General features: G+C 38.5%; 1 protein-coding gene across 2 annotated transcripts in view; it reads right to left on the bottom strand.

Moving 5' to 3' along the window:
* Window positions 1-377: 377 nt before the first annotated feature.
* Window positions 378-26,824, bottom strand: part of Adgrg7 (adhesion G protein-coupled receptor G7) — a 54,493-nt gene continuing 28,046 nt past the window's right edge. Inside the window, exons 11-17 of one of the 2 annotated variants that reach the window (XM_055594907.1) lie at window positions 25,525-25,637; window positions 14,120-14,463; window positions 13,350-13,446; window positions 9,231-9,386; window positions 6,708-6,864; window positions 6,459-6,528; window positions 609-669 (exon numbers count right to left, since the gene is read on the bottom strand). In XM_055594907.1, the coding sequence (XP_055450882.1) occupies window positions 6,493-6,528; window positions 6,708-6,864; window positions 9,231-9,386; window positions 13,350-13,446; window positions 14,120-14,463; window positions 25,525-25,637 (903 nt within the window). In that variant the 3' untranslated portion in view covers window positions 609-669; window positions 6,459-6,492. Of the gene's footprint in view, window positions 670-6,458; window positions 6,529-6,707; window positions 6,865-9,230; window positions 9,387-13,349; window positions 13,447-14,119; window positions 14,464-25,524; window positions 25,638-26,824 lie in introns of both variants that reach the window. The other variant, XM_055594900.1, reaches the window with a different exon arrangement.

Genomic DNA, 26,824 nt, shown 5'->3' on the forward strand with positions numbered 1-26,824 from the left:
TGATTATTCTAGTCACAAAACACTTTAAACAAACAACAAAAAATGTTTTTCCTAGAGGTGAAACTGGTTGCCAAATTCATCATTGGCAAGAGTATAATGCAAAGAACTCCCTGTACTTATCAGGAGTCATTTTGTTTTAGAAGGTAATTTTTTTCTCATTGTAAAATAATTTGTTGTAAGTTCTATGTGACTGTCAAAAGTGTGTCATGCAGACTTAATGACATAACAATAGTTTAAATGCTGTGTGTGATAGCCTTGTGAAAACTACAAAAAACTACCAAATCCATTATCCCTGTGATAAAAAAAAATAGCAAGTTTTAATGTATACTCTAAGAGTAGTAGAGAATAACAGAAGCAGATACAGCTCAGGAGTTGAGTAGAATAGACCATCACAGGTAACAGTCTTGTTAGGCACTTGACATTGTTTGGTCACTTTCAAGAGATTGATGTTTCCTCAGTCATGACAGATGGCTCCAGTAGCCTAAATCGTTCATGTAGGGGTGGGATGGACCTAAGCATGTTGTACATCCTTACACGCAGTCTCAGCAGTGATGCTGACGGCACGGGCTTCGCTCTGTCAAAGGATGATGACAGTGACTTCAATACTTTGGAAGCTTCACTCTGGAATACTTTTGTTCGAACAGTGTAGAGAATGAATATTTGAAATCCCTAAAAATAGAATTAAAGTGTAATATTAGGCAACATTACAGTACAGAAGGAAAAGATTTCATCTGACCCTCCAATGGTGAGGTGGCATAGCTGCTGCACAACAGGAGTTTGCCGCTGCTGTGCATGTGCAATGCTTTGTCATGCACACAGTGCTGCACATAATTCAGAGCCAGCAGACCAGACTTCATGCCCTGGCTTGCTGTTACTGCTGTGCAACCTCGCTCTTTCCCTATGAAGGTGGAAGGGTATTCTGGGAGCAGGAGGGATACCCATTTCTTTTTCTAGTTCCAACATTCTGTGATTCCATTTCCTGGAGACCTAGTAATGTAGCTAGAATTTTGTAGACTTGATAATTTCTTAACAATGCAAATTTAAAACTCTGCTAATCATTGCTTTTCTGTGCTTTGCATATGGATAATAAGATGTTCATAAAAAATTTAAGCTACCCTGGGTAGTATTTTCTACATGTTTTTAAACTGACATTTACCAAAGACCTATTGGCTTCATACCCTTCTCGTTGACTCATCATCATTTGATCCTTTCAATTTAATTCTTACATCAACACCAATTTATGAATATGGAAACTGAAACTCAGATGATTTAAACAATTTGCTCAAGATTACCCATCCGCTATCAGTAGAGCTTGGAGCTGAATTACCACATTTTGGGCTTTAATCTTTCTTTCTTATCCAATATATGATGTTGCTTCTTACTAGTAACTATAACAGAAATGCACCACCCATTATATTATAGTCTCTAAGAAGCCTTTCTTAACTCTTCATTTAAATTATTTATGAAAACAAACTATTAAATTCTATTTGTAGCCTGGCTAATAATATTGTATCGATGTGATTCCTCGACATTTGACAATGTGCTATATTATAGAAGACACTGTCACTGGGGAACACTGGTCAAAGAATATATGAAAACTGTATTGTTTTTCCTAGGTTTGATTGTGCATTGTGGTTATAGAAGATATTATTTTTGGACTAGAAAGATGGCTAAGTGGTTAACAACATTCACTTTCCAGGGGACCTGGGTTTCATTTCCAATACCCACATCATTGCTCACAACCATCTATAACTCTAGTTTTAGAGGATTTAACACCCTCTTCTGGCCTTCATGGACACCAGGCATGCACTTGCTGAACACATGTGTAGGCAAAACACTTATAAGATAAATTTTTAACAATTCCAAAGATGCTATTTATAGTATTTTGTAACTTCAAATAGTCTAAAATGCATTCAAAATTATTGTTTAAAGGGGGTAGAATAACAATGAGGTAAGTTAATTTTGCATTATCTCGGACTTTTTTCTGTAGCATGAGATTTTAGTAACTGTAGAGTTCCAGTGAGAAAAAGAGATCATCATAATTAGATGTCAAACACATTTGCAGTTCATGTGCTGCATCTAAATACAATGGTCAGCGAGGAAGTTCTTCAGTTTTGCTTATTCACAATCTACAAGAGGTTACTAAAAAAAATAATAATAATATGAGCTATTAATTAAGACAAAAAAGTCAAAGTAATAGGACAATCCAATAAGATACCTTGAAAACTTCTAAAATGGAGAGTTATATGTAATACAATTTAGTTAACACAAATATCAAATAGAATTTAAGTAATTAATATTTTCTAGGAGAAAATATTGTGGACACTATCAACAATATTTTTAATTAATTAATTTATTTTTATAAATTACAGTTTATTCACTTTGTATCCCCGCTGTAGCCCACTCCCTCAGCCCCTCCTAATCCAACCCTCTCTCCCTCATCTCCTCCCATGCCCCTCCCCAAGTCCACTGATAGGGGAGGTCCTCCTCTCCTTCCCTCTGACCCTAGCCTATCAGGTCTCATCAGGACTGGTTGCATTGTCTTCCTCTGTGGCCTGGTATGGCTGCTGCTCCCCTAACAGGGGAAGGTAATCAAAGAGCCATCCACTGAGTTCATGTCAACAATATTTAATAGTAAATTTTAAATTGTACCAATAAAGTTAGGAGGCAATGAACAATTGCACAATGTTAATAGTATTCTTTCTCTCGGGCTATGACTCATCAGTAACTGTTTGCCTAACAAGTGAGAGGCCTTGGGTCAGATTTGCAACTTTAAAAAAAAAAATGTGTTCTCACACAGATTACTTTTAGAGGAGGCAGGGATCAGCAATAGTGTTTTACTATGGAAACTGCAAGTTGGATCTCATAGTAGTCATTAATAAACAAGGATTATAATTAATAGAGTTTAAAAATATAATAAAAGCATTCAAAATAATTACAGAAAATTACATGTGCAAGGTGATGTTATGTGACATGATATATAAAAGTGAGGAGATGTTGGTAGATGCATGTGACAAAATATTACAGAATAAGAGGAAATATATATGTAATAACACCTTAAAAAGAGACAGTCTTAGTTTTAGTCCAAATTAATTGTTCACTGGGCCAGTCCTTGTTAGGAATATGACAAAATGTAGATGTGTTCCACCTTACTGTACTATTTATAATGTGAAAGAAACAATCAAATTTACTACAAAGAAAACAATAAAACATGACCCATTCTAAGGAAAGGCAGCAATGAATAGAAAGTGGCTGAAATGTTAGATTTAACAGAATATCTTTGGAGATGCTGTAATGTACTTTAGACTGTTGCACAAATGCACTTATAATGAGGAAAGAGGAAATATCAACACAATATAAAAAATAAACTAGGTAAAAGTTCTTAAACTGAGTAAGTATAGCACCTGAAACAAAGGGAACTATACAAACCTAAAAACGGAATAGAGGCAGCAACAGAAAAATGGTTAATTTTGAAAATAAGTACCTAAAGTCTTCTAGTGTAATGACTAGCAAGAAGAATGAATAAAACAAACAGCTCTGTGTGATCTGTGGAACAGTATCGCATCAGCTAACATCAAGGCAACTGGAGTCTCAGAAGGTAGAGATAGGAGCAGAGCAGGAAAAAATAATAGTGAAAAGTATAAAAGATTCTAACAGTTCAGCAAACCCCCCCCCCATATATGCAAAGAAAGTAACAGTTGTGTATGCCATAGTCGAATTACTGAATGTTAAAGCCAGGAAAAAAGCCTGATGTAAGCAGAGAAAAATAACAAATTTGTGTGCAGTAGAACAGTATAAATGACTGAGGACATCTTATTAGGAAATGTACAGTGTGTAAAATTACTTCTCTAAAATGCTAAAATGTTTTTTTTAAAAAAGCCTCAGTCAACCCTGAGTTCCACATCCAATGAAAAAAAATCCTTTAAGATGCACACAGTATATACTCACTCATATAGACATATAATATAGGATAAACCTACTAAAATCTGTACACCTAAAGAAACTAATCAAGAGGGAGACTCTTGCTAAAATGCTCGATTCCTATCCAGATAGGCAAAAAGGCTGGACATCAGAAGAAGGAGAAAAGAGGGAACAAGTTAGGAGCCTGACACAGAGGGCCTCTGAAAATCTCTGCCCTGCAGACTATCAATGTAGATACTGAGACTTATGGGCAACCTTTGGGCAGAGTGCAGGGAATCTTAGGAAAGAAGTGGGAAATAGTAAAATCTGAAGAAGACAGGAACTCCATAAAGAGAGCAATAGAATCAAAAAATCTGAGCACAGGGGTCTTTCCTGAGACTGATACTCCAACCAAGGACTATGCATGGAGATAACCTAAGACCCCTGCACAGATGTAGCCCATGGAAGTTCAGTATCCAAGTGGATTCCATTGTAATAGGAACAGGGACTGTCTCTGACATGAACTGATTGGCCTGCTCTTTAATTACCTCCCCCTGAGGAGGAAGCAGCATTACCAGGCCACAGAAGACAATGCAGTCACTCCTGATGAGACCTAATTGACTAGGATCAGAAGGAAGGAGAAGTCCTCCCCTATCAGTGGACTTGGGGAGGGACATGCATGCAGAGGGTGGAGGAAGGGAGGGATTGGGACGGGAGGAAGGAGGGAACCATGGGGGGGTGTGTGAATACAAAGTGAGTAAAGTGTAATTAATAAAGAAAAATTTAAAAAAAAGAAAAAAAACAAAAAAATTAAAGAATAAAAATTTTTTTAAACAAAAAAAAAGAGTGAGAACAAAATAGATTTTATTTATTTATTTATTTAAAGGAAAATACTTGCTGACCAAGTCATCAATTACAAGAAACAGTGGGGGATGACTTTAGGCTGAAGGGAAATGACACTATATGACATTTAGGTCTTCAGAAAAAAAAAAAAAAAAAAAAAGGAAGGGCCGTGGAAATGGTTGACACATGGCCAAATACAATGTTTTTCCTCAAAATTCCTTAAAACGTATATGTCTATTTAAGGAAAATAGTAATAATGTTGCTTTGTGAGGTTTGTTATGTATGTGCATGTAAAAAAAGAAGATGGCAGCATAAGGGATGAGGGTATAGGAAGCAGACTTCTATTGTTATGAAGTCTTAGATTTTATGGGTGTTGTAAAATACTAACTTTAAGTTCCTTAGAAGGTTGTGAATGCATATTACATTCATGAACTAATCCCAATGCAAAATGGTATTGATTATTGGAATGTAAATTAACATGGAGTCATAATGATAATAAATGTATTGTACTCAAAAGTGGGGAGGAAAAGGACATCAAGGAATAACAATGAATGACCACGGAAGACAAATCATAAAATGACAACCTACATCAATGAGTACATTAGATCCAAATGAGCTATACCCTCTGATACAGTGATAGAGACTGTCACAATAGACAAAAAAGGTGAGGCCTGTGTATTTGATGCCTACATCATATAGACTTTAAAGGTACAGAGGTTCATAGTAAATGCATACACATGCATACACATTCATGCATGCAGACCGACGTGATCATACAGCAAGACTAGGTAATACATAAGGTATACCTTATAACAAAAGGCACTATCAGAAATAAAAAGACATTTTAATGTAAGTGATGAAAGGGCTAATTCATCTAGAAAATATAATAATCATAAATACATATATATATAATGAGAATGAATGTTTTTTCTTCACTCAAAATACACGAAGCCAAAACTGACAAAATGGAAAACAAGGGAACAAATAGACTCAGTCCTTAATGGAAATTTTTAGCACTTTTCACTAGGCAGTTGAAAGAGCCAGATGAAAATGCTCGTAAGGACAGAAAATTCCCAATTGAGCTAGGAATCTTTAACTTGAATGGTATTTTAAAACTTCACACCTAGCAACAACAGAATAAATGAATCCCCCCGTAAGGTAAATACTTTTCTTCTGACCCCATGAGATATCTCAGAGGGTAAGATGCCTGCCACCAGGTTTGAAGATCTAAGCTCTGTCCCCAAGACCCACATGGTGGAAGGAGAGAACCAACTTTCGTAAATTGTCCTCCAACCTCTGACATATATCACATGGCATACATTCCACTATGCTACTAATAATAGATGTAATTAAAATTTCATAGACGATAACTTAGCTGGACCTAAATCCAAACTTAACACATTTTTATGAGACCTGATAGGCTATGGTCAGATGGAAGGGGAGGAGGACCTCCCCTATCAGTGGACTGGGGGAGGAGCATGGTAGGAGAAGAGGGAGGGAGGGTGAGGTTGGGAGGGGAATAGGGAGGGGGCTACAGCTACAGCTACAGCTGGGATACAAAGTGAATAAATTGTAATAAATAAAAAACTAAAAAAAAAAAATTGAAAGACAAATTCAGCAAACCCACAGAGTTCCAATTTCAAGGAATAATGACAATTGCCCATTCCAAGTAAAGAAAATTCATTGCATGGGTAAAAGGAAAGGAAGGATCCTACCTGGTGAAGTATCTTTTACTCAGAGGAGGAAGAATTATGTGCCAAACCTATGGAGATCTTTCTGTGTGACCTCCAAGCCAGAAAAGAACACAGAAAGCTTTAGTTCTTCTCATGGAGTCTATTAAAATATCGCCTACAGGTAACTAAACAGTGGTCTCCAGAGGGTTTTACAGGAAGGAAACATTGGTCCAGGGTGATACTATCTACCTTGTCACGTGTTGTGCTTCTTTCAGACCATCTGTACCATACCTGAGTGGTGTTGAAAAGACAGAATATGTAGCTGAAAACAATCCTGATGTCGTCATTATTAATCAGCATAGCATATGCTAAAATCCAAGTAACTCCAAAAACAACGGCAATAGATAATGTGCTAAGAATCTTCTTTAGGGTTGACACCTTTCTTGTGCTACATGAGAGAAAATAAGAAGGAAAATAGGGCTTATTAGGCTTTTGCTTAGTAATGTCATCACTGCCCGTATTTAGCTTGCATGTTCAGCTGCCCATATACTTTGCTAAGTTAAAGTTGTGCCATACCTAATGATCCTCTGATGAAAATGTGATTTCACTGTTTTTAAATATCCTAATACTTACTGCAAAGCTCATGCAAATCATTCCTTTAATACTACACAGGAAATGTCATGAGGAGTGATTTTTTTTTTTAGAATGGGATATTGATTATTACTGATTATTACTAAAGTATCAGCTCGTGAAGAATTCCATTTTGTAGGGCAGTTGGGATACCTGGGTACTTTTTGTGTCTGGGGTGATATGAAAATAAGATTACTTAGAAGCAGACTGATCCTCTCTCTTATGGAAGTCTGTATCCCCCACCCCTAGAAGCTGGTCTTGACTATGCAACTTCCAATATCGAGGAGAGCAAGCCAGAGACTGGAAAGCAATTTATCTTGGAATTTGCCTTTTCTTACTGCTCTTGAGAATCCTGATAGTATTAGTGACTGAGTGAGACAGGCCTCTTCATGACTAGACTCCCATGTTAGCATACTCTCAAAAAATACCCTTCATGGAGAGGAGGACCTCCCCTAGCAGTGGACTAGGGGAGGGGCATAGGAGGGGAAGAGGAAGGGAGATTGGGATTGGGAGGAGATGAGGGAGGGGAACACAGCCAGGACACAAATTGAATAAATTGTAATAAATGCTAATAAAAAGTACCCTTCATTTTCAGCAAAAACTTTGTAGTGCAAAATGAATATGTTCAGAGGTATTTCTGTCCATCATTTTAATCTTTTATATGTGTGCTCTGAGACATTGAGCTAACTCTACCCAAAACATGTGTCTACTATATTTTCAAATTATGGGCCTCCTTATGAATTGACACATCCCCAATGTAAATATGAATACCCACCCCTGAATAAATTCACCATGTTTCATTCTTTCAGGAAAATTGGGACTTATTTTCTTGCTTTCTTTCTGGTCGTACTTTTCCCCCTCTACTTTATATCTTAATCATGGTTATTTTTCACTCTGCACTCACCAAAATGTAAACTCCTTGTGTTAGTTTACAATGGTAATATATTAAGAAGTCTGAGCTGAAGTAAGTCTAAGTTCTTAAGTTTTGAAGTGACTCAGTCTGTATGTAGAGAATTAGCTAAAAAATTATCTATCCTTTTCATTGTTATCAGGCCAATTACAAAACATGGGTTGTCAGCCGTTCAAAATTGAGAAACACAAATTTTTTTGGTGTCTTTTGACCCAAAATTATGATTTGTAAATGGGAAATATAATCCAATATAGAACAGGCTAAGAACCCATCACCAAAGTCTTCCCCTCTGCCAATATTACTAAACCGCACATTGTTTTACTGCCTAACAAGAATGGTGTTTTCCCCAATATAGCCTTTAAATAAGAGCAAGTAACCATGTATGAAATGTGATACTTTGATTTGTAAAGCACATAGTTGAGACTATATTCTCCTCAAAGACGGTGGTTTTCACTTGTCTAACCTCACTAAGCAGATCCCCTCATGGACTGGGTGTGAGTGTACAAATGTCCTTATGGGAAGGACACACAGAATGGCACAGGCTTGCAGAATTCAGCCTGAGCTCCTAACCTTATCTCTACTACGTTCTGTCCAATTCATGCTATGAACTCGGGGTAGGAGGTTGCAGCATGTCTGTGTTCAGAGCTTTCTGATCTTTATCAGACTTGTAGCTCTTGTTGGATAGTAGAGATAACAATAAGAACACCTACAGGCATCAAAAGAGTTACGGTCAGGAGACACACAGTTGGGTGGGACCTGGTAAGCCAGAGAATGTGGTCACAGTGCCACTAAAGGTTCTATGTTTTACAAGAGTGAATCCATTTGTAAGTGAAATCTCCAAATTTTATATACTTAAAAAGAATTTTGAAAGGTTTGAGGCTACTGTGTAATTCAAATACTATAGATAATAATTTGAAAACGTGGATGCCAGCGCCCGTACTTCTTCAAGTATCCAAATTTTTTGTTTCCTGAATTTGGTGGATTTTTAAAGAGAAAATATTTTTTTTTAAACTGTAGAGTTCCTTTTTTACTTGGGCCAATGTGACACAGAAGTATGTTATATAATGCTGTGTACTATATTGGACTACCGAGGTTAGAAGAGAAGGAGAAGAAATCCAGGTTTTCAGACAGAGTTCATTGGGATATCTCTCCTGTATACCCACATGCCCTGCCTTGTTCAGGTGTTGAAAACTTCTGCAGGTGTTGGCGTGTACTGAGGTGCTGGGTTGCATAAGCACTTGTCTCTGCTGGCAGCATCCCACTAAGAGTCTTACCTTTTCAGGTTATGGTTGCTCTTCCACAGCACTTTGACTGTGATTACGACAAATATAGCAATATTGATGATGAGGATAATGGTGACAGGGATGATGAACGACCACAAAAATGGACTTTTTATAAAATTACTGCTCTTTGGAATGGCTAGCCAGCAGCTGTGGAGGAAAACAAATTGTTTCAGCAGATCGAGAAAAGAACAAATACCAATTCCTTTTCTTATTAACATTATTGTCATTCATGCAAATGAAGTCCTTTCTAATAATATCCCTTAGCATCTTATACATCTGAAGTCACTTTTAATAATTCAGCTCATCAGAAAAGTTGGTCCTGCCATAATTTCCTAGGAGTCATTGTCGGCCAGTAGAAGGGAAATATGCTTTTGAGTCAGACACACATGAATTACTTATTAGTATTGTGGGGAGAAGAAACTCAGGAATTGGAGCATGCTAAGTAATAGTTCCATTACTGAGTTATGCCCTCTTGTGAATTGAGTGAGAAATGTTCCCCAGAGGCTCATGCATCGATCACCTGGTTTCCAGGTGGTGGCACTGTTTGGGAAAGCCATGGAACCTTTCGGAGGTAGAGCCTTGCAGAAGGAAGTACATCACTAGAGGTGGCTTAAAGGCTTTATACTTCATACTTCACTACATAGGTTATGCTTTATACTTTAAGGTTCTACTTTCTGTCCTCTCTCAACTTTCTGTGTGTAGACAGAAAGCCATAGCTCTGCTTTGTGACTTTCAGGGTGGCCTCATGCTCCCACTGTAATGTCTTCTCAGCCAGGAAAGACTGTTTCCCTGTACAGTATTAAGCACAATAAACCTTTCTTCCCTAAGCTGCTATTTGTAAGGGTGTTCTATCACCGAAACAGAAAGGTAACTGATACATGTACTCCTAAGGCCACAGTCTTGAATTTAGATGTTACTTTCTGCTGTTTATGAGGTGCCTAACTTTAGGCAAGCTATTATTTTTATTCAGCTTTTGGATATGTAGCTTATCTTGGCCTAAAATACAAAAGGAAAAAATGGCTATAGAAGGACAATATTTCTAGCTCCAAATTTCATCAATGTTTCTGATGTACCCTTAGAGATTAAGGCTGCATAAACATTAGCAAATACACATTTTCCCTTCATTTTTTTTTAAACAAATGTTTCTAGAACTCAGCATATCTTGGATATCATTGGAGAATAGAAAAAGAACCTTCGTTAATTACTTTAACATTGTACTTTTTGCTCTATTACTTTAATATTCTGTAACTTAAACAGTTTCCTATCGATAGTCATTTCATTGTGTGTGTTTGTATGTGTACATAAATGTTTGTGTATGAATGTGCACTTATGTGTATAGGTACATAACTATGAGTGTTTTCTGACATAGTGTCTATTCCTTGGCTGGAAGTTGACTGAAACAGGCAGGTTGGTCAATGAGCCTTAGGGATCTGCCTTCCCAGAGATGGTGGTGGCAGTGTGTGCTGCCACATCTGCCTTTTTATCCAGGTGCTTGGGACCTGTACTCAGGTCCTCTTGCTTACATGGCAAACATTTTCCAACTAAAATGCCTTGTCAGCCTCTTGATAGCCATTTAAAAATGCCAATGATTATAAAGAGTTTTCAAAAGTTATTTAACTTCATTGTACTTTTTTGTTTTGTTGATTGTTGCTATTTTTGTTTTGGTGAAGGAAGTTTGGGTGTGTTTTATGTTTTTCCTTTCTCATCAAAATTGAAAATGAGGTAACCACCTCATAGTATTATTGAAATAATGTATTCATTTAAAAACATTTAAAGAGAGCATGCTAGGTGCCAGATGGTATTTTAGACACCAAGAAATGAGCAGTAATGAAAACTCTTCACCGGGCAGTGGTAGCACACACCTTTAATCCCAACATTCAGGTAGGCAGAGGCAGGTGGAGGGATCCCCTGTGAGTTTGAGGCCAGTTTGGTCTGCAGAACTGTGTTCCAGGACAGCCAAGGCTACACAGAGAAACCCTGTCTCCAGAAAACATTCCATTGCATTACATTCAAAGACCCTGAGGTAACAGCTTTAGAAACAGAGGCTAATGTGGCTCAGCATGAGGAAATGCATGAGGTTTGTGGATTGATGCAAACTACTGTGGGCTTTGTGAGCAATTGCTTGCATTCTGGATGAGATGGAGAAACATAAAATGATCTGCTTTAGGTTTAAAAAGTATTACTCCACATGCAGTAATGGGAGCAGGACCTGAGCAAAGGAACAAGCAGTCTAGGAGTATATTGTATTGTGAGGGCCATGCAGAAGGAGGGATGTGAAGAGGCAGTCTGGTTGAAGATTATTGAAAAGAAAGAGAAAGGCCAGAATGCTGGCACACACTTGCACACTCAGCACATGGGACAGAGAGGGGGCAAGACCAGGAGTTCAAGAACATCCTTGGATACTTTACAAGTTCAGAGTCAGGGGATCCTACCTAGAAAAAAATAAGGAGAAAAATTTAGTGATAATATAACTGTTAAGTAGAGAATTCAGGGTAATTGATATTTCCCGAGTAGTTTTCAGACAAAGACAAAGAAATATTAGCAGACAGAACAGCATACCATTTAAAAAAAAAAAGTAAGGACTGGAGAGGTGGCTCAGGAGTTGACTACTGCTGGTCTTACAAAAATCGGGGGTTTGGCGCTCAGCAACCACACTATGTCGCTTACAACCTCCTGTGACTCCAGCTCCAAGGAATCCAACACATTCTTGGGCCGCTACATGTACCTGCACATGATAATGGCCTGGTGTCTGCAATACTGTCTGGTGTATACACACAGGCAAACATATACATTGATTTAAAAAAAAATCATTAAAAAAATAACCAGAGACAGTTAGAGGAGGGTCTCGTGTTTTCAGATGCTGATTTCAGTGCCCTGGAATCTGGTTACTGCCCTGCCACAGGCATTGTTATGAATGTTGAACCATCTCCTGTATCCATGTTCCCAAATTATCCCTTATTGGTCAATAAAGATGCTGAAGCCTGTGACTGGGCAGAAGAGAAGTAGGTGGAGTTTGCCTTCCCGGGCTTGGAGTCAGGAGATCACAAGGCAGGGGGAGAGAGATAACTCGGGGTGACTAAACTTAGGCAAACTGGTTTCTCTCTCAGAAAAGCTCTATCTATGCCTGGGATAGAAATTAATAGAAAAATCAACGGCAAGAAAGTAATGATGGGATGAAAATAAATTTACCTCTCCCAGGAGATATTTACATCTCCTATTTCTAATTGTGAGATTTAAGTTTTAAATCTGAAAATGATATTGAAACCTGATGAGACAAAAGTCTACGAAGTGAACTCCAGCCAGGCTGTCAGCCCTTCCTCACAAAATCAGGTGAGTCCCTTGACAGCATAGTTTTTTCTGGGAGGTTCTAGTACCATTATGATAGTATGATTTTCAGGTGAGTTGGCTTAATTCTTAAACTGGAATTTGGAGAAAAGAATGGCAGTGTGATACAAGAGAAGGAAAGAAAAACTACAGGGCAGCTGCTGTCTGGTGGGAGAAATACAAAGCATGGAGCTTTCAGCTCAGCTCAGCTCAGTTCACCTTTCTTCTCCCTGCATAAAAACCAAACACTATACAGTCAGGTACTTCTAATACAGTTAATTATTCATGCTGCTGACCAAGCAAGAATTTGTGGTACATGATCCATTACCATGAAATAGTTACTAAAATTGTGTTTAACGTGATGAGCATCTGAGTGAGAAATGGCGAGTGCTTAGTGAGTTATTAAATGTTTTCAACATTGCTTGACACCCCTACATGGCAAGCCTTGAGCAAAATCACTATACCTGCTATCCACACTCTAGAGGAAAGAACCAAGACACAGGGTTACTAAGGACTATAACAATTATGCTGCATGATTTTTTTTACTAACTAAAAGAATGTAATTTTAATATGATAAATTTCAGATTTATTTGGACAAATATGGGATACTTCGTTTTTAGGAAATTTGTGTCATTGTATCTAAAATATAATGTATTTCTGAGATTTTTTTAAAATACCCATTGCAAAATATGACATTAATAAAATGAAAGTTGGAGATATTTGGAGCCAATATAAATGAATACATATACTTTTATGTCAAAGAAGTTTAAAGGGACAAAAACTTACATTTCCTCTTGCCGATAGTCTAACTCCCAGTATGACTTGTTCCCACTCTGGGCATAAATAATCCCTATTGTTACACCCACTACTATCGCTGGAACTCCTAAGTGATAAAGAGAGGCAAGGAGTTAATTCTTGATGCAAGGTGGAAATTAATAATAAAAGACTTCCAGTAAATTATACATCTGATGTTTTCTTTTTTCTTTTGGACAATATACTGACCCATGAGAGGAATAGATTAAGAGTAGACAGAATTATTTTCTGTTCTCTTTATTTTTAATGTTGTCTCTAAATAGCAATCCTGTCTGACTTCTCATTCCTTTGTATCTCCGCTAACAACAGTTATTTCCAAATGTCCTAATTACTCTTTTACTTGAACAATTTAAATGTGAATAGCCCTGAGACAGTCCTTCCTTTTGTCTTTGCCAGAACACAATATAAGTTTCAAGAATTTTTTCTTAACAAGTCACACTGATTAATTTCCTTGAAACACTTCTGCTAAAGTAGCTAGGAGATTAACTGCGTATGTTCTAAATCCAGCGGACACTAATAAAGGGCTATTTTAAGCATTGACCTTTTTAATTTAGCTTATGTCCAGTGCAGTTGTGTTGATTCCTCACTGGAGAATACACCACTAGACATAAAGAGTTCTTACTGATTATTCTATTTTCTTTTCCCCTACCCCAAATTAGTAGCCCTCCAAAGGGTATTTGTTTACATTGAACACAATTGCAATAAAGTGACATTTCTAAATAAGTGTTGCTTCGAACCCTTACCCCATCCAACTAATGAAATGACAACAATGAAATGTGGAGGAAGAGGCTTCATAGTTCTAATCAGGAGGAAGTAGAGCTGTGTAGCACTGAGTCCATTCCAGGTGAATGTCACCAGCAGAAAATAGTGGAGTAGGGCAGCAATGGCTGTGCATGAGGGATTCGGGGTGTCAATGGTGTCTCTTACAGGTATCTTGTTATCAGCAGGGTTACTGTTGATGTTACTATCCCTTTCCTTTAAGTTTTTATTAGAGTTTTCAATTCCAAACACAAAGAGGAGGTTAAAAATCAACATCGATGTACACAAACTGACCAACACCCAGGTTACGGAGGTTTTTCTGACTTTCCTAAAAATAAAAAAAATTAAAAGTAAATATGAAGAACCAAGTGAAAGCAAAGCAACTGAAACAATGACAACAACAACAACAACAGCAACAACAAAATATCCTTAGGGCTGAACAGATGGCTTATTGCAGGGGACTCAGGTTCAGGTCCCAGCATTCACATGATGTTTCACAACTCTGTGACTCCAGTTCCAGGGGAATCAGACACCTTCTTCTGCGCTCTGTAGGCACTGCATGCATGTGGTGCACTTGTGTACATGCAGGCAAAATATTCATACATACCAAACAAACAAACCTAAACGATCCCCAGAGGAACTATGAGGAAACAAATGAATGTAATTGTTCAATGTAAATCCAGTTCATGGTACAGTGGGTCTGCTGATAACTCTTTCTCTCATTTACATCAGAGAAGAAAGTTCTGCTTAATTTCTACAAAGCAGTGAATTTAGCAAAGAGGTTGAGGCATCATTGCATTCTAATTAAGAAGAATTGGTAGCTTTTCTCCGAAGCCAGTGCCAGGGATTCACAATCCCTACTATTTATTGCCTATATACTCCCTCCCCAGGTCTGTCCTTGCCTTGATTTAACTAACGGAACATCAACAGAAAGCTGGTAGCCAAGACTAACATCCATTGGATATAATAATGCTTGAGACCCCCAAACTTTCGTGACTCTTAACATGTTCTGATAAAGAAACCACACAAAAATATTCTGGGTCTATGGACATAAAAAAGATACAGGTGTTCTGATCTCTCTCAGTCCTTGGATTTTTACACTAACAGAATACAACTTATTTGTTACAATGAGATTTTCTTGATCATTCAAGCTTTTACACCTTTTGAGATGTTTAATAATAATAATTCAAAATGTCTTCAAAGAAATTGTATTTAAGAGTATCATGAGGGGCTGGTGTGACGACTCAGTGGGTACAGGCTCTTCCGTAAAGCTGCATAACCTGTCTTGTCCACATGGGGGAGGGGAACATGACTCCCACATGCTGTTCTCTGACCTCCACACACAAGCGGTGGTTCCCTCTCAAAAATACATTTTGAAAATGTGATAAAAAGGAGCTGGAGTAATATGATCAATCCTCACTTAGAAAGACAAATGGGAGGTGCATTGGACGTAGGAGAAAACAAGTAACAGGACAGGAGCCTACTGCAGAGGGCCCCTGAAAGATGTTACCTAGCAGCGTATAAAAGTAGAGACTAAGACTCATAACCAAAACCTTTGGCAGAGTGCAGGGAATCATATGAAAGAAGGGGGAGTTAGTATGATGTGAAAAGGATAGGAGCTCCACAAGGACCAAATATATCTGGGCATAGGGTTTTTTTTGAGACTGACGCTCCACCAAGGACCATGTATGGATATAACCTAGAACCTTTGCTCGGATGAAGCCCATGGTAGCTCAGTAATCAATTGGTTTCCCATAGAAAGGGGAACAGAGACTATTTCTGACATGAACTCAATGGCAGGCTTTTTGACCTCCCCATCCCTCAAGGGAGGAGCAGTCCTGCTAGGCCACAGAGGAAGACTTTGCAGCTAGTCCTGAAGATACCTGATAAAACAGGGTCAGATGAAAGGGGAGGAGGTTCTCCCCAATCAGTGTACTTGGAAAGGGGCAGAGAGGAGATAAGGGAGAGAGGGAGGGTTTGGGAGGGAATGAGGGAGGGGATACAGCTGGGATACAGAGTTAATGAAATGTAACTAATAATAAAAAAATAAAAGTTACTTTAAAAAAAAGTAACAGTAGTTATGACTGCTGTCTAACTTTGAACATAAATTATGACCTACATGGAAAACAAATTTTGAAGTAGCCTAACCCTTTTTTATAGAAACATATTCTCTGTGTTATGATTTTGTGGTGATTTATCCAAGAATAAAGAAAAATATTTCTTTTAAGATTTGAAATATCAACAAAATGCCTGAATTATTTTGTTAGATTATATATTCTCGTGAATTTTAGTGGCCTATATGATTGCCAAATTGGGGTAGAAAATTTATTAACAAAAGAAAAATATCTAAAATCAAATGGACAGGATAAGATATTAGGTGAAAAAACTTAGTTACAATAACTACAAATCATCCATATTGAACTGAGTAAGTATTGGTACAACTATAGTGTTAAAAGGAATTTGCAAATGAGGGATAAATATGAAAAACATTTATTTTTTTTCTGACAAGCTAGTAATTACATATACTTTTACTTCAATACCCATGTCACAATCAGTAACTATATATTTCACTTTACACATATTTGTATAATGGCTTGTTTACTCCTTGAGAATGTAAATTCTTGTTTTGCTTATAGTTTACTATTTAGCTTCTGGCTTGGTGCTTGGCAATAGGAAGCAGTCAGTCAGAAATATCAGTGAATCAATAAAAAGACATTTAGTGTGAAAGGTGAAGGAAAAAGGAATTCAACTCTGGAAAACTTACAAGTTTAGGGATGGAGCAGAGAAACTGAAAGGTGAGCCCAGTCATTGTTGCGCTCAAAATGAGAAAGTGCTTAAAGTCCAAAGGAAACATGGCAAATTGGCATAAGGAGCTCACTGTGACTTTTATTAATGCATAGGCAAGAAAGAAGGAAACATAAATGAGTATAAAATCATCAATGCAGTCATGTTCTGATAAGGATCCCTTTGGATCTCACAAGAATCACTCTGTGAGAGATAGTTGAAAAACAGAAGGTTATCATATACTCTCAGATTCAGTGTATGAACTACCTCTTATTTACACATGAGAAAATGAACTGGCATAGTATAGAAATATCATAGTTACCTCTTTAAATAGCACTTCGCTTACAACCATGTACAGCAGGACTCTTACCATGTTCTCGTGGTGTCACAATGAGGAAGAGTCAATGACATATAGTTTCTCTAAAAATCTGTAACCTGAATCTAACCATGAGGAAAATGCAAAACAAATCCTTAATTGAAGAGCAGTTATCAAAACAGCTGGCCTGGATGTTAGTGTTATAAATGACCAAAACAAACAAAAAAGAGAACAGGATTATTATAGGCTAAAGGTGGCTAAAGTGTCATCGTTGTACATGAATTTAGAAAAAAATATACCCAGCTGTAATAGTCACTGAGTGAGCTGAGATATTTGCTTATAGATGGCATAATTTCTCAGATTAAACTTCCAGAGTGAAGATAATGATACAATGCTGTATAAGACAACATAGAATGTTGTTCTCTGAAGACACACAATTGAAAAATTTAAAGATCATAGTCCTGTGTACAGCTTATCTTCAAAATTTGGGGTAAAAAGTAAAAATAAACATAAAATATTAAGAATAGGCATATGTAGAAGGACCTTACAAGGACATTCAATATCCTATTTCTGCTTTGCTATAGATTTTATTTGTTAAGTAAAACAACATGGAAAATATAAATAACAATATCTTTACAATTAAAATCTTAGATTCAAGGGGACAAGATGGCTGCGCCGGGAGAACAGGGTGTCTGAGGAGCCGGAAAACATTTCTGGTACAGCGACCAAGAGACTGAACCCTGGGCCCTAAAACAAGAGTGATCGTGTTTTTCAAGTGAGAGGAAACCCCCACGGCGTGGGAATCGGTCTTGACCACTCTCAGGTCCTCCAGCCAGAACCCGGAAGAGATCCTGGGTCATGCAGGCAATAGGTCCCCAGACCAGAGCCACACACCTGTGTGTCCTGATCACCTTCCCAGGCTGATCGGTGGGCACAAAAACACCAGAGACTGGGAGTCCCTATCTCCAGAGAATCCACAGGGAAGGAAGGAAACTGTACTGACTTAAATCATCCAGTCCTTCCCTGGAAAAAGTCTCGAAGACCGGCGGGGCCAAGCCGCCAACACTGAGTTGTGCTGAAGACACAGGCAGTTTCTGCGTGCCAGCTAGCTGGCGGAGACTGAGTGGTGCACCCCAGGGCAAAAAAGAGACTGGGATTCTCTGTCTCCAGCGAATCCACAAGGAAGGAAGGAAACTGTACTGATTTAAATCACCCAATCCTTCCCTGGAAAAAGTCTCGCAGACCAGCGGGGCCAAGCCGCCATCACTCAGCTGTGCTCCAGACACAGGCACAAACAGTTGCTGCGTGCCAGATGTCCAACTGTGTCACAGCAGCTGATCATTAAATTTACAGCAAGAAACCCAGAAACAGTGCAGCTGTCTTCAGGAATTCCTTGGGTGAAAGAACCCTCTCAGCTAACAAAGACCACAGTTACCACTCAGGTCTCTATCCCTGAGGTGAGCAGCAGCAACTCCTGAAAAAACACCAGCCATCCAGGGACTATACCCAAAAAGCTGAGAAGACTTCCTTCAAGAAAAACCAGCATTCTGCCAAGGGGATTCTCTCCGCCACAGGATCCCCAGGAACCACCAGAAAATAACCCCAAACACCTAAGATAGCCCAATGGGTAGAGGCCAGCATAAAAGGTCAAGCAACAAAAGACAGAGCAATATGGCATCTCCAGAACCCAGTTACCCAGGGGCAAGTAGCCCTGGACACCCCAGCATAACTGAAATCCAAGAAAATGACCTAACAACTATGCTCATGAAGATGATAACAAATTTATGGAAACAAATAAGATACATAAAGACATAGAGAATATTGCCATCCGTAAAGAAATAGAGGAAGTTGCAGCCAAACAGTTTGTGGCCTTCAGAAAGGAAATGCTTAAAGCACTGAATGAAATAAAAGAAACAGAGGTTGGGTCAAACAAACAGCTGAAAGAAGTGATGGAAAAATAGGAAAATACAGTCAGAGAGGTGAAGGAAATCAACAAAATGGCTCAAGATCTGAAGATAGAATTGGAAAAATTAAAGAACACACAAATGGAGGAAATTGCAGAGAGAAACAACGTAGGGAAGAAAACAGGAACTACAGAGGTTAGCATAATTAATAGACTACAAGAGATGAAAGAAAGAATCTCAGGTGTGGAAGATACAATGGAAGAAATCAATTTCTCTGTCAAAGAAAATGTTAAATCCAAAAAATTCTTGACACAGACCGTCCAAGAAATCCAAGACAATATGAAAAGACAAAACCTAAGAATAATAGGTATAGAGGAAAAAAAGACTCCCTTCCCCAAGGCCCAGAAAATATTTTCAACAAAATCATTGAAGAAAATTTCCCCACGAATACATGAGGCCTACAGAACACCCAACAAATTTGACCAGAAAAGAAAATCCTCCCGCCACATAATAATCAAAACAGTAAGTATACAGAACAAAGAAAAAATACTGAAAGCTGCAAGGGAAAAAGGCCAAGCAACATATAATGGCAAACCCATTAGAATCACACCTGACTTTTCAACAGAGACTATGAAAGCCAGAAGGGCCTGGACGGATATCATGCAGACCCTAAGAGAACACAGATGTCAGCCCAGGCTACTATACCTTGCAAAACTCTCAGTCCTCATAGATGGAGAAAACAAGATATTCAATGACAAAAACAAATTTCAACAACACCTACACACAAATCCAGCATTACAGAAGACACTGGAGGGGAAAATACAACCCAAGAAAATTAGCTTCTGTCAAGAAACCACAGGAAATAATTAACCCTACTACAGTAAAACAAAAAGCAACTAAGCACACAACCTTATGAACACAGCCAACATCAAAATCAAAGGATCTAACAGCCACTGGTCATTAATCTCTCTCAACATCAATGGACTCAAATCTCCAGTAAAAAGACACAGATTAACAGAATGGATACATAAACAAAACCCAGCAATCTGTTGCATACAAGAAACACCTAAGGCACAAAGATAGACATTACTTGAGGGTAAAGGGTTAGAAGATAACTTTCCAAGCAAATGGACCCAAGAAGCAAGCAGGAGTAGACATTCTAATATCTGATAAAATAGACTTTCAACCAAAATTAATAAAAAGAGATGGGGAAGGACACTTCATACTCATCAAGGGAAAATTCCATCAGGAAGACATCACAATCCTGAACATCTATGCCCCAAATACAAGAGCACCACATTTGTTAAAGAAACATTGATAAAATTTAAACCACATATAGATCCCCACACATTAATAGTGGGAGACTTCAACACCCCACTCTCAACAAAGGACAGGTCAACAAAACAGAAATTAAACAAACAATGTCTCTAACACAGGTCATGAATCAAATGGACCTAACAGACATTTATAGAACTTTACACCCAAACACAAAAGAATTTACCTTCTTCTCAGCACCTCATGGAACCGTCTCCAAAATAGACCATATAGTTGGTCACAAAGCAAGCCTCAACAGATACAAGAAGACTGAAATAATCCCTTGTATCTTGTCTGATCACCATGGAGTAAAGCTGGACCTCAACAACAACAGAAATAGCAAAAAGCCTACACACACATGGAAACTGAACAACTTGTTACTAAATGACAGCTGGGTCAGGGAAGAAATAAAGAAAGAAATTAAAGTCTTCCTAGAACTCAATGAAAATGAAGACACAACATACCCAAACTTGTGGGACACAATGAAAGCAGTGCTAAGAGGAAAGTTCATAGCACTAAGTGCCTTCAAGAAGAAATTCGAGACAGCTCATTCAAGCAACTTAATGGCCCACTTAAAAACCCTAGAAAAAGAAGAAGCAGACACACCAAAAAGGAGTAGACGGCTGGAAATAATCAAACTCAGGGCTGATATCAATCTATTAGAAACAAATAAAACAATTCAAAGAATCAATGAAACCAAGAGCTGGTTCTTTGAGAAAATCAACAAGATCGACAAACCCTTAGCCAAGCTAACTAAAAGGCAGAGAGACACCACCCAAATCAACAAAATCAGAAATGAAAAGGGAGACATAACTACAGACACTGAGGAAATCCAAACAATCATCAGAACTTACTTCAAAAGTCTACATGCCACAAAATTTGAAAAACTAAACGAAATGGACAATTTTTTTGATCGATTTGAATTACCAAAGTTGAATCAGGACCAGGTAAATGAACTAAATAGTCCTATGTCCCGCAAAGAAATAGAAGCAGTCATCAAAAGTCTCCCATCCAAAAAAAGCCCAGGACCAGATGGCTTCAGTGCAGAATTCTACCAGACCTTCAAAGAAGAGCTAACTCCAATTCTCTTCAAACTATTCCACAAAATAGAAACAGAAGGAACATTACCAAACTCATTCTATGAAGCCACAGTCACCTTGGTACCTAAACCTCACAAAGACTCAACAAAGAAAGAGAATTTCAGGCCAATCTCCCTTATGAACATTGATTCAAAAATATTTAACAAAATACTTGCAAACCGAATCCAAGAACATATCAAAGCTATTATTTACTATGACCAAGTAGGCTTCATCCCAGGTATGCAGGGGTGGTTCAGTATACGGAAATCCATCAATGTGATCCACCATATTAACAAACTGAAAGAAAAAAACCACATGATATTAACCCTAGATGCTGAAAAAGCATTTGACAAAATCCAACATCCATTCATGTTTAAAGTATTGGAGAGATCAGGGATACAAGGCACATATCTAAACATAGTAAAGGCGATATACAGCAAGCCTATAGCCAACATCAAACTGAACGAAGAGAAACTTAAAGCAGTCCCACTGAAATCAGGGACAAGACAAGGCTGCCCACTCTCTCCATGTCTCTTCAACATAGTGCTGGAAGTCCTTGCTAGAGCAATAATACAGTTGAAGGAGATCAAGGGGATACAGATGGGAAAGGAAGAAGTCAAATTATCACTATTTGCAGATGATATGATAGTATACATGAGTGACCCCCAAAACTCTACCAGGGAACTCCTACAGCTGATAAACACCTTCAGCAAAGTGGCTGGATACAAAATTAACTCAAAAAAATCAGTAGCACTCCTGTATACAAAAGACAAAAGGGCTGAGAAAGAAATTGGGGAAACAACACCCTTCATAATAGCCACAAATGACATAAAATACCTTGGTGTAACCCTATCCGAGCAAGTCAAAGACTTGTATGAAAAAAATTTCAAGTCTCTGAAGAAAGAATTAGAAGAAGATATGAGAAGTTGGAAAGATCTCCCATGCTCATGGCTTGGCAGGATTAACATAGTAAAAATGGCCATCTTGCCAAAAGCAATCTACAGATTTAATGCAATTCCCATCAAATTGCCAACACAATTTTTTACAGACCTGGAAAGAAAAATTATCAACTTCATATGGAATAACAAGAAACCGAGAATTGCTAAAACAATCCTCTACAATAAAAGATCTTCTGGAGGTATCTCCATCCCTGATCTCAAGCTGTACTATAGAGCAACAGTTATAAAAACTGCATGGTACTGGCATAGAAACAGAATGGTGGATCAATGGAACCAAACAGAAGACCCAGAAATAAACCCACACACTTACGGACACCTGATCTTTGACAAAGATGCCAAAACCATACAATGGAAAAAAGATAGCATCTTCAACAAATGGTGCTTGTCCAACTGGATGTCTACATATAGAAAAATGAAAATAAATCCATACTTATCACCCTGCACAAAACTGAAGTCCAAGTGGTTCAAAGACCTCAACATAAAACCAGACACATTAAATCAGCTAGAAAAAAAGTGGGGAATACCCTAGAACTCATTGGTACAGGAGAAAACTTCCTGAACAGAACACCAATAGCACAGGTTCTAAGAGCAACAATCAATAAATGGGACCTCATGAAGCTGAAAAGCTTCTGTAAAGCAAAGGACACCGTCATCAAAACAAAGCGACTGCTTACAATTGGGAAAGAATCTTCACCAACCCTTTATCTGACAGAGGACTCATATCTAGTATATATAAAGAACTAAAGAAGCTGAAAAGCAGCAAACCAAGTAATCCACTTTAAAAATGGGGAACAGAGCTAACCAGAGAACTCTCTGTAGAGGAATATCAAATGGCAGAGAAACACTTAAAGAAATGCTCAACCTCATTATCCACTAGGGAAATGCAAATCAAAACAACCCTGAGATTTCACCTTACACCCATCAGAATGGCCAAGATGAAAAACTTAAGTGACAACACATGCTGGAGAGGTTGTGGAGAAAGGGGAACCCTCCTCCACTGCTGGTGGGAATGTAAACTTGTACAACCACTCTGGAAAGCAATCTGGCGCTTTCTCAGACAACTAGGAATAGCGCTTCCTCAAGATCCAGCCATACCACTCCTAGGCATATATCCAAAAGAGGCTCAAGTACACAAAAAGTACATTTGCTCAACTATGTTTGTAGCAGCTTTATTTGTAATAGCCAGAAGCTGGAAACAACCCAGATGCCCCTCAACTGAAGAATGGATGCAGAAACTGTGGTACATCTATACAATGGAGTATTACTCAGCAACGAAAAATAAGGAAATCATGAAATTTGCAGGTAAATGGTGGGACCTGGAAAGGACCATCTTGAGTGAGTTGTCCCAGAAGCAAAAAGACACACACGGCATATACTCACTCATATAAACATACAACATAGGATATACCCGCTAAAATCTGTACATCTAAACAAACTAAACAAAAAAGAGGAGCCTAACTAAAATGCTCAATCCCCATCCTGAAAGGCAAAGAGGATGGACATCAGAAGAAGAAGAAAACAGAAAACAACCTAGGAACCTGCTACAGAGGGTCTCTGAAAGCCAGAAGAAAACAGGAAACAACCTTGGAACCTGCTACAGCGGGCCTCTAAAAGCCAGAAGAAGAAAACAGGAAACAACCTAGGAACCTGCCACAGAGGGCACCTGAAAGCCTCTGCCCTGCAGACTATCAAAGCAGATGCTGAGCCTGATGGCCAACTGGTGGGCAGAGTGAATGGAATTTTATGTAAGAAGTGGGAAATAGCAAGAGCTGGAGAGGACAGGAACTCCACAAGGAGAGCAACAGAACCAGAAAATTTGAACACAGGGAACTTCCAGAGACTCACACTCCAACCAAGGACTATTCATGGAGATAACCTAGAACCCCTGCACAGATGTAGCCCATGGCAGGTCAGTGTACAAGTGGGTTACATAGTAATGGGAAGAGGGACTGCCTCTGACATAAATTGATTGGCCTGCTCTTTGATCACCTCCCCCTGAGGGGGGAGCAGCCTTACCAGGCCACAGAAGGTGACAATGTAGCCACTTCTGATGAGAACTGATAGACTAAGATCAGAAAGAAGGAGAGGAGGACCTCCCCTATTAGTGGACTTGAGGAGGGGCATGCATGCAGAAAGGGGAGGGAGGGTGTGATCGGGAGGGGAGGAGGGAGGGGCTTATGGGGGGGATACAAAATGAATAAAGTGTAATTAACAAAAGTTAAATAAAAAATTTAAAAAAATCTTAGTTTCACACATCTAAGATGTAATTGGGAAGGAATTTATCAGGGATAAATGGTTCTGGAGGAAGGATGAATTCACTTTGATATGACTTGAGTGAGAGAGGATTAGCACATTTGCTACATCAGTTATTGCATAGTTACAGTTTTATGTGGGCCAAGTATAGGGCTTGGCTGTGGGGAGGCAGGGGCAAAAGACAAACCAAACCATGGTGACAAGGAAGCCAGAGGAGGCCCTTGTCTTCTTAAACTGTCCTGTGCAGCTTGTAACAACAACAATAAACCCCCACAAAGAATACAAAATTAGATCTTCAGTGGAAAAGTAGGGTGAAAGAAATACATATTCTTATTTAAATTTTAAAGTAAGATTTTTTTTTCCTTAAAGACAAAAATGCTATAAAATCCAGTAACTTCAAATGTTTCACCATTTGTAAATTTTACATATTTGAAAAATTATTTTCAAAACTTTGTTGCTTATCATTGTTTCCTTCTTTTGCAATCCAGATTGTCAGACATGGTCCATTCCATTAAAGAGTCATAGGACCTATGAGCAATGGGTTCATATTCATTTTGCTGTCAGAGCCTTTGTCTTATTTGTAACTGTGTATCTACTTGTGGCTATATCTCAGTCTCTCTGGGACCGTACCCCCTGTAAACTGAGTATGTTCAATGAGTTTCCTTCTAGCTTACAGTATTATGCAGATTATGTAGTTTAGAGAAACTAAACTCTGACATGAACACACCCAGTAAATCAGAATCAGCAGTTTTTCTATGAGAATCAATTTTCGCCTCTTACCTTGTGGCAATCTGGAATATGATTGTTAGAGCCAGACCAGCAATGGACAGGGCACAGCCAATGTTGGAAAATACGTCTAGAGATTTGGGATACTGATAATCCTTTTTGAAAGTCTGAAAAAATAATTTGACATAGATTTTTAAATAAGCTGGTCCAGGCATTTAAAAAATATGAATGTAAGTCAGCATCATGAAATTACATTAGTTAAAATAACCAGCTGGATGGCAAATATGCTTTCTTCCTTATAAAGTCATATATATGCCATCTACACATACACACACATATATATAATTTAATTATATGTACGTGTCTGGTTAAATTTATGCCGCATGTTTGTGGGTACCTGCAGAGACCAGAAGGGGTTGTCAGATCTCTTGGAATTGGAGTTACAGGAAGTTGTAAGCCATTGACATAGGTGCTAGGAACTAAATTTAGAAATGTTCTAGCTGAAAGAGGATGGACATCAGAAGAAGAAGAAAACAGGAAACAAGTTAGGAACCTGCCACAGAGGGCCTCTGAAAGGCTCTGCACTGCAGACCATCAAAGCAAAGGCTGAGACTTACGGCCAACTGTTGGGCAGAGTGTATAGAATCTTATGAAAGAAGTGGGAAGTAGTAAGATCTGGAGAGGACAGGAACTCCACAAGGAGAGCAACAGAACCAGAAAATTTGAACACAAGGGTCTTTCCAGAGACTCATACTCCAACCAAGTATCATGCGTGGAGATAACCTAGAACCCCTGCACAGATGTAGCCCATGGCAGTTCAGTGTCCAAGTGTGTTCCATAGTAATGAGAAGTGGGACTGCCTCTGACATAAATTGATTGGCCTGTTCTTTGATCTCCTCTCCCTGAGGAGGGAGCAGCCTTACCAGGCCACAGAAGGTGACAATGCAGCCACTCCCGATGAGATCTGATAGACTAAGATCAGAAGGAAGGAGAGGGGGACCTCACCTATCAGTGGACTTGGGGAGGGGCATGCATGAAGAAGGGGGAGGGAAGGTGGGATTTGGAGGGGAGGAAGAATGGGTTTAAGGGGGGGATACAAAGTGAATAAAGTGTAATTAGTAAAAGTTAAAAAAAAAAAAAGAAATGTTCTAGCTGGACATGGTGGCAGTCACCTGTAATCCCAACTCTCAGAGAGGCAGAGACAGGCAGATCTCTGTGCGTTGGAGGCCAACCTGGTCTGCAAAGCAAGTCCAGGACAGTCAAGACTACACAGAGAAACCCTGTCTGGAAAAACCAAAAACCAAACGAAACGAAACAAAAAGAAAAGAAAAGAAAAGAAAAGAAAAGAAAAGAA

The sequence above is a fragment of the Psammomys obesus genome, unplaced genomic scaffold, assembly GCF_907164565.1.
Source record: "Psammomys obesus unplaced genomic scaffold, mPsaObe1.curated_primary_1811, whole genome shotgun sequence".
Classification (NCBI taxonomy): domain Eukaryota; kingdom Metazoa; phylum Chordata; class Mammalia; order Rodentia; family Muridae; genus Psammomys; species Psammomys obesus.